The sequence below is a fragment of the Tupaia chinensis genome, unplaced genomic scaffold, assembly GCF_000334495.1.
Source record: "Tupaia chinensis unplaced genomic scaffold, TupChi_1.0 Scaffold141990_1, whole genome shotgun sequence".
In the NCBI taxonomy this organism is placed as follows: domain Eukaryota; kingdom Metazoa; phylum Chordata; class Mammalia; order Scandentia; family Tupaiidae; genus Tupaia; species Tupaia belangeri.
The window spans coordinates 30,916-39,863 of NW_006201844.1; the positions used below are offsets into that span (position 1 = coordinate 30,916).

The following is an 8,948-nucleotide window of genomic DNA, read 5'->3' on the forward strand; positions in this document are numbered from 1 at the left end:
TATAGGAGTGGTTCTAGAGTTGGTTCTTTTTTTATTGTGTGTTTTAGTTTGCTATAGGGTGCATGTACTTTCTGCAGAGAGAGAGAGAGAGAGAGAGAGAGAGAGAAGAAAAGTGAGAAAAGAAAAAAAAAAAGGAGAGAGATTTTAAAAATATCTGTACATTTTACCTTGTCGCTCTGTTTGTGCCCTCATTAATTGATTTCATTTCCTGTGACCTCATTGCTGCTGAAATGACATAGGGGTGAGCTGACTCTCCTCTTTTTTCTCTATAGGATTCTGACCAGATTGGCTGTAATACTGCTGTTTCATCAATAAGGATGGCTAAATACTACAAATCAGGTCTCTAGGCAAAGACGTTCTCTACCTTTGCCTCATACGTGACTACAGTTGGATGATCTTTGGGACTCTAGGTTTAATCCATGTATGCAGTGATTTAAACAAGTCCCTGCCAGGGGAAAAGGCTGTGACCACAGGAGGAAGTCCCAGCAGAACTTTCCAGTTTTTATAGCCTGAGGAAGAAAAAAGTGAAGGAGGCCCTGAGGAAAGCTGTTAATAAAGTCAAGTTGTTCTAATTATCTTTATAGTTCTGCAAAATGCTCATCAACCACCTCTTCTGTTGTACTAACCATCTGGGCTCTCATTACCATTTACAAGTTTTGCAAGTGTTTACAGTATACTAGGCGTGGAACCAGGGCTCCAGAGATAGGGAATCTTCCAGCAAGGAGTTTTCCATGAAGCCCCACTCATGGGAAAGCAATGAAAGGTAAACAGAATATTGACAATGAGAAATTCCCTATTGTAATGAGAAACAGTAATAAAAATTTGAAATTAAATTCTATAATGGCAACAACTGGGAAGGCTGACATCAGTAGTAACATTTACAGTGAGCTAGAGAAGAGCAAAAAGGATAGGGAGATGAAAAGACAATGGCATAATGGATTTACAAGAACTTCTATAAAAACACTTTATAAGCTATGAGGATATTTCCTTATATGTTTATAAATGCTATCTGTTTGAATGACATAATTTTATTTTAAAATGAGAAGTTAATGTGAAATGCTTGTTATAATGCGTGGTTCATAGTGAGCACTCAGAAATGGTAGACAGTCTTTGATCATCTCAATTATTATTAGAAAGTTCTACATTTATATTATCCAGATAGAAAGTTTTACTGGTGTGCTAAAATGACCTGTTGGTATGAACTCTACATTGTCATTGAATGTATATAGATTCAGACCAGGAAGTAGGAAGGAAGATTAAATTTGGAAGTTTCCCAAGATTGTGCAGCTAGAATGATGGAGCCAAGATTCAAAGCTAGACATTCTGACCCCAGAATCTATACTTTTACCCAAAACTCATAATGCCTTCTCTCTGACCCACTGTAAGTGGTTAAAGAACAGTAATTGAAAGGAATAAGTAAAAAAAATAAGACTTACTTGCATTTAGGATTAAAGTACTTAGAAGTATGAAAAAAATAGCATGATCATGGTATTCTTTTATAAAAAAATATTTATTTATTTTTATATTTTCATGCAAACCCTGGACACCTGCACACGCCAATCTCTCAAAGAAGGCAGATTCCTGGCCTCAAGAAGCATATTTTATTCCCCATGGAAAGGGGACACAACAAAAATTTCGTAGTAGGATTTGGAATTGCTATGGACAAATGACTTCCATGTGTCCAGCACTCTTCCCATTTCCTAGTGGGGGTATTTACTGTGGTTATTTATCCTGCTTGATTCACCAACCCATTTTGAGTGTTTGTGAACAGGTATATTACTTATCTTTTTAGTTCATCTTTCTCTAGACCTGGGAGAGGTGCATCTGGACCTGATGGAGTTCACCAGATCCTAGAATTGATCTTAATGATGTAACTTGCTAAAGATAATGTGAACAAGAATACCTTTAGCCAGACTAATATACAGTGTATCTGTAGTGGGAAAATTAATTTCATAAGCTGTAATGATATACAGTGGTTTAATGTACTTAAAAAAAGTAAACTATGAAAGAAAAAATAAAATGCAAAAATAAATTAATGGTATGCAGAAAAATGCAGAGCCTTGCAAATGTAATAATGAGCCCTTCAGTGTCCTCAAAAATTTCGATGCACAAAAAGACAGGAGCTGAGGCAGAGATTTAGCTCATGTTAGTTTGCAGTTATCTGTGTACTTCTGTGCATTTTCTAGCATCTCCTGCAGTATGTTGAGGCCATGTGACTGGATCCTGATGCTGGTATATTGGTGGGAGTGCAGTATATACCATTCCAGACCTGGATCTCTGCAATATTCTAATTTTTTTTTTTTTTTTTTGGCGGGGGAGAGGTTTTTGTTATAGAGTGTGTGAGTTTGCCAGAAAGACAGAGAGAGAGAAAGTGAGAAATCACCCCCGAGGGGGTATGGCCACGCTGCAATCCCTTCTCCATTTTCCTCTCAGTATCAAGGGCATCCATGCACACATGCCCGACATGAGTTTAAGCCACAGCGTCCGGGACTCAAAACGTGGTAGACTACATGGTAGTTCAGCGACATAGCCATTACACTAGCTGCTGGTCCCTCAGCAATATTCTATATTATCTTCACTTTGCCTTTTGCTTACACTAGCAATCTTGAAGTCCACCTGATCCAAATGTATAGCTATGAAATAAAAATTTTGTATTAATAAAAAAACACACACTGGATTTTTCATGAATAAGAAATGAACTTATTGGCCCAACATAGGTAGCAGAGCCCCTAGCATACTAAACTGCAGTGTTAGAAGCCATGTGACTGGTCACATGTTCAGATCCCCAGGTTGACCTGAAAACATGCTGGGCACTTGTGTAGTTGTCCAAGATCCTTGGAAGAGTTGGGGAAAGGGGATTACACTGTGACACTCTATCGAGGATATTTCTCTCTCTATCTTGTACATGCAGGAGTTCTCTATCATAAACAAACACACAAACCTTTAGTTTGTAAAAATACTGTGATTTTAGGTTGTTAACACATAATAGCCCAGAAGACTTCTCTCTTTACTCAATGAACTCTAGCATAAATGTACGTATGTGTGTGTGTGCGTGTGTGTGTGTGTGTGTGTCTATGTGCACACGTGTGCATGCCTGGTCACACTGGTCACACAGGCAAATGTTCTTTTGGGAAGAAGAGACTGTGGCTTGGGCAGAGTCCTTTAGCCACCATTGTCCTCAGAACAGACAAAATTTATAGTCTGCTGTTCAAATAACCATGTGGTCTTGGTTGCCTCTCTGTGCCTCTGCTTCCTCATCAGTACCAAGAAGACCCTCATTTTCTCAATTCCATAGGGCTCTTGGGAGATAGATGAAAAAGAAAATGCTTTGAAATAGTTAAAGAATTTCTACAAGTAATTAATCTTATACTGAATTTCTGCATTTTCTCTTACTATGTAGAAAATTTTGAGGAAAGAAATGGGATATCCCTAGATGATTGGGAAACACTTGTTAAGTCTATACTCTGAAAGCCCCTTGGTCTTGCCCTCCCTTTTAAGGCATATCCCAGAGCCATAGCTGTGTTGAGCTTCCCTGGGAACTGAAGCAAAAGGAAAATGAGTAACACAGTGCTATCTTTATTTAGGATTTTACTGTTTTTTCATCATCGATTTTTTTGGTAATAATTTTTATTTTTTTGAATATTAGATTAATATTGTTCGTTTTGTTTACTGAGGTTTTTGGTGCCACTTTAACTCTTGTGCTTGAGCCAGTGTCTTACTTCACCCTAATCCTGGGCTTTACTTGTCTGGTACCAACCTGTGCTGCTGCCATGTGTCACTTCCAGTCTGTGGGCTCTCCTGCTGCTGTGCATTTGATCATGCTGATCCCCCTTCCTGGAATGTTTTTCCCAACATTCTCCTACCTCCTCCTCTAATTGATTGTGAGTCTACCTCCTTGGGCCAGCTCTAGGTGTGGCAGTAATGCTGCTTCTTAAGCTGGATCCCATGTGGTGATGGCAGTTCACATACACAGCCTGGTCAACTTGAAACATACTGGACACAAGTGTGAGTGTCCAGGATGCCATAGGCTGGAGGTCTAGAGGAAGGGAATTGCAGCATTATCCGACCCTATGGACGGGGCCCATCTCTTTCTCCTTCTCTCTCTTTCTCGTTCTGATGAACATACATGTTGCAATCTATCATGATTTAAATTAAGTCTACCTTCTTTGGAAGCCCTCCACAGTATATCCCATCTATAAACAATCTTGCCCTACACTGAATCCCGATCTCACCTTACCTACACCTTGCTTAAGAGTTTAGTCCCAGTTTAGTTCATTTTGTAGGCAGCCTATTTGGTTGTACATTCCTCGTAGACAGGCCTCATGTTTTCTTTATTTCATTTCATATCTCTTCATCTTAATTTAGAATTCAGCACCATGATGACTCAATGAACAATTGGGTGGTCAGAAAAGTCACGACGTATTTTTCTATGTAAACATGCGTCATGACTTTTCTAATGACCCAACCCATGGTGCAATTTCTCATAATGCGAAGGAGAACAATTCCTCGGCTCTTCCTCGTCTTTCTTATTTCTTTCTTTTCAAAAAAAAAAAAAATTGTGACATGTTGAAATTAAATGACTTAATAAAATACGTATGAATTGGGGCTAAAAATTATTACAGTGTGAAAGATGCAGAGAGCTAGCAAAGGCCATGCCAACAAGAATTTGCCAATTTTCCCTCTGGACAAAATCCCAGGTTTTTGTTTTCTCTATGGTTTAATTTGCATTTTTAAAAAAAGGAAAGGGAAAGATTTAATGACTTAATGAAACACCTGACTCCCTGGGAGGGCAAACAGAAGACACAGTGTGTCTTATTGAGGTCTTCGTGCAAGGTACTCAACTGGCCCTCTCTGATAATGTGAATCAAAATCTCCCTTTTAGCAAAATAGAGCCATACTGGTGAGGACAGCAGTGAGAATAATTTCTGACATTGTTATGACTGGACAAATGGTAACCAGAGATAACTAACTCCTTGAGGGACCATGAATTGGAACTCAGTCGTTTAAAACCTTATAGGGGGGGTGTGGGAGGGCTTTGGGAGCTGGCACCGGGAGGTGCACTTTCTCTTCTACAGGAAAGAGACCAGGTGCCTTGCTAGGAAATCACGTGAGCAGTAATTGCCTTTCCTCAGAGACCATCTTAGCCATTGGCTGGGGCCCTCAGAGCTTTCTTAACAACTTTAATGTCTGCTCCAGAAGGGATTTTGTTGTAGCTGGGAGCCCATAGAAAGAGGCTCTTCCCCAACTGCTGGGATCCTAGTCTCTAACTGAACAAAATCCAGAGGGAGGACTGCGTCTAAACCAGATCTAGCAGATCATGGAAACAGAAAGGGTGATAAAAGGGTCCTTGAGGATTTTGTGGTCCAGGAGTTGATTTCAGGCAGTTGAGGCATCATTGTCCCCACACTGATTCAAGTGTGTGTGTGTGTGTGTGTGTGTGTGTGTTTAGAATGTGGGAGGAAGCAGAAGGACAGAAGCCCTAAGACACTTGCTCTGCGTCATAACAGAGCAGGTGTGGAGGGAAATAAGAACCACCAGACCACCTGCTACCCAGGGCAGTGAGTGAGTGCTCCTTCTCTTACATCTTTAGGACGCTCCTCCCAGCAGTGGAAGATAAACGACCTTTAAAAGACTAAGGAAAAATAGTGACAAAGGAGGAACAGAACCAGCCAGGTAAAGATGAGGTGAAATTCAGGTAAGGAAACTGACTTGGTTTTCTTGATTCACATCCTATTCTAATCAGTAGATCCAATATATATATTTTTAAATATATTTTATTTGATTTTTTTTCTATTCAATCGTATATATCTTTACAGCATAGAAAATGAATTTTTCAGGACCAGGAGTTAGCATAATGCCTGTTGCTGAACTCCCATGTAGTTGACCATGGTTCGAGTCCCAGACCCAGTGGCTTAAACTCACTCCAGGCACGTGTGCATGCGTGCCCAAGATTCGGAGAGGAGAATGGAGAAGAGATTGTGGCGTGGCCATCCCCACTGGGAGGTGATTTCTCGCTTTCTGTCTCTCTCTGTCTTTTTGGCAAACACACACACCATATAGCAAAAAAAAAAAAAAAAACCTCTTCAAAAAACAAAAAAAAGAATGTTTCAGCTCAAGTACACAGTATGTTAGTCTAGGGAAGGATGTGGATATTACCATATACATTGTCATCACCAGATAATTTTCCATTTTTGTGCCCACTGAATTTTATTTATCATTTTCCCCAATAGGTCAGTCTCCCATTGGCCTAAGCTGCATGTTTGATGCTTTAAAGATCAAACATCCTCTCCATCCTGCTGCACTGCAACTCTGCCAAGGGGCTTTCTGTCCATTAGTTCAAAAGCCTCCGTCAGTCCTCAGATATTAATAGACCACAGTGCTGGATTTTATGTTTGTTTACTTGCTGGTGGACACATCCTCAGCAGGGGCTGAAGGAATAGCCATGTGATACACACAAAATCCTGTTCAAAGGCAAAGAGAGAGTCCATGCGTAGTTTTGCTCCTAATGACAGTTCTGCCATTTACAGTCTTGGGCATGTTGCTTAAACTCTGTCTCAGTTTGCTCATCTGTAGAAAGGGGATAAAAAAAATTCTTATTTTACAATGTGGTTGTGGGGATGAAAACAAGTTAATATGTGAATCATGTAGTATAGTATCTGTCTGTTTTCCACTATTGAGGCCAATATCAGTTCTCCTAAACCTTGTTTTTGGTAAGCTAAAAGGTTTTAATTAAGACAGCAACTCTCTATTTAAGTAGAATATTCTTAGGTTGAAGATAAAAGTAAAAATGGTTTCATGACAAGAATGGTTTATGAGCAGTCCTGATTGTTCATTGATTTTAGTGAGTTCTTAAGCTTCAGGAATTTTCTGTTTCTGAACACTCACAGAAAGTAAAAATCATCACTTGAAAATATGAACAACACTTTTCCTTTTGCAAAGGATCTCATTTGATAATTTTATTCCACAAAAACATATTCTCTTATTATATGCTGAGCTCGGAAGGTACATATCCTGACTGAAGAAGGCAGAACTCGAGAAAGACTTCTTGGAAACATACAATCGGAGTTGCAGTTAGACAGTAGTGTAAGGGTTGGGAAGAACCCTAGGGATGGGAAAGAGAAGATGGTCTAAGCAGAAGATGTCCTGAAAAAAGCAGAATGAGAGAAAATGACGTTTCAAGAGCCTGCCAATAATTCAGTATTGCTGGAGAGAAATGTGGGAACGTGAGATGTAGTCATAGGTGTGGGGAGTAAGAAGTAGGAAAGGGACATGAGGAAATAGTCAGGAGAGATCTCACTGAAGGCATTCCCCACATGTCGAGGAGTGTACACAATTTCCAATCCATGATGGGGCACCATGGCAAGAGCTTTAACAGGTGAATGAGATATGATCACATTAGTCCCAGAAATATCACTCTGGACACAATGAGGAGCAAGAACTGGCAAGAAGTAAATCTGAAGGCAGAGAGAACTGTTGTTTTAATTCAGGAAGAGATGAAGGAGGTTTAAAGTAATGGAAGAGCTGTTATTATGGAGGGAAAAATAAAAGCCTTGAGTAAAAGGGCTTATGGCAGACAAGCATCAACTCCTACTGGAGTCATAGGGAAGTTTTGCTTAGAGTGATTATGTGACTTGCAGAGTTCACACAGCTACTTAAGCATAGAATTAGAGAGGACACACATCCTTGTTTGAAAATGTTTGTTTATATCTATTTCCTTGACATAACAGATGACTCTGTGTCACAGAATTCTTTTGAAGGCATAGCTAAGATCAATAATTTCTGAAGCCCTACATAGCACCTGGCATGTTTTGTCCATAGTATGTGTTCAGTAATGTAAACGAGCAGTAGAGCAGTACAGGAAATCCTACATGCAGATTCATAACTTGCTTTTCATGCTACTCTTCCCAGTTTCCAAGGGCTTCATGGCAGAGGCAAATATCACCTTAGTGACTGAATTCTTCCTTGTTGCATTCACCGAGTGTCCTGAACGGGCGCTCCCTCTCTTCCTTCTGTTTTTATTTATCTATCTCATCACCTTATTGGGAAACTTGGGGATGATCATTCTAATCCGTATGGATCACCGGCTCCACACCCCGATGTACTTCCTTCTGAGTCACCTCTCCTTCATGGACATCTGCTACTCTTCTGTCACTGTTCCTCAGATGATGGACGTGCTGTTGGAGCATGGGGCAGTGTTATCCTATACACGCTGTGCTGCTCAGTTCTTCCTGTTCACCTTCTTTGGTTCCATCGACTGCTATCTCCTGGCTACCATGGCCTATGACCGCTATGTGGCTGTATGCCAACCCCTGCTTTATGTCACTATCATGACACAGAAGACCCGCTTGAGTTTTGTGGTTGGGGCTTACATTGCTGGTCTCTTCAGTGCTTTGGTGAGGACAGTCTCAGCTTTCACTCTCTCCTTCTGTGGAACCAATGAGATTGACTTTATTTTCTGTGACCTCCCTCCTTTGCTAAAGCTGACCTGTGGGGACAGCTACACCCAGGAAGTGGTAATTATTGTGTTCGCCATTTTTGTCATCCCTGCCTGCATGGTTGTGATCCTGGTGTCCTACCTGTTTATCATTGTGGCTATTCTGAGGATCCCTTCGGCTGGAGGTAGGGCCAAGACCTTCTCTACGTGTGCCTCCCACCTCACTGCTGTGTCACTTTTCTTTGGCACCCTCATCTTCATGTATCTGAGAGATAACTCTGGCCAGTCATCAGAGGAAGATCGAGTGGTGTCTGTTTTCTACACAACGGTGATCCCCATGTTGAACCCCCTTATCTACAGCCTGAGGAACAAGGAAGTAAAAGAGGCCTTGAGAAAAATTCTCAATAGAATCAAGTTGTTTTAACCATCTCTAACCTTGAAAAATCTTTTTTTTTTTTTTTTTTGAGAGGTTTTTGCTATAGGGCGCGTGTGCTCGTCAGAAAGACAGAGCGAC

The 8,948-nt window shown here is 40.5% G+C and overlaps 1 protein-coding gene across 1 annotated transcript; it reads left to right on the forward strand.

Moving 5' to 3' along the window:
* The first annotated feature begins 7,922 nt into the window (after nt 1-7,922).
* LOC102495826 (olfactory receptor 9Q1) lies at nt 7,923-8,858 on the forward strand. The gene has a single exon (XM_006163298.1). The coding sequence runs from the start codon at nt 7,923-7,925 to the stop codon at nt 8,856-8,858; it is 936 nt and encodes a 311-aa protein (XP_006163360.1).
* The last annotated feature ends 90 nt before the right edge of the window (nt 8,859-8,948 follow it).

Excerpts from the sequence above, each read along its gene's own strand:
- LOC102495826 (XM_006163298.1), top strand. The coding sequence starts at position 7,923 with ATGGCAGAGGCAAATATCACCTTAGTGACTGAATTCTTCCTTGTTGCA.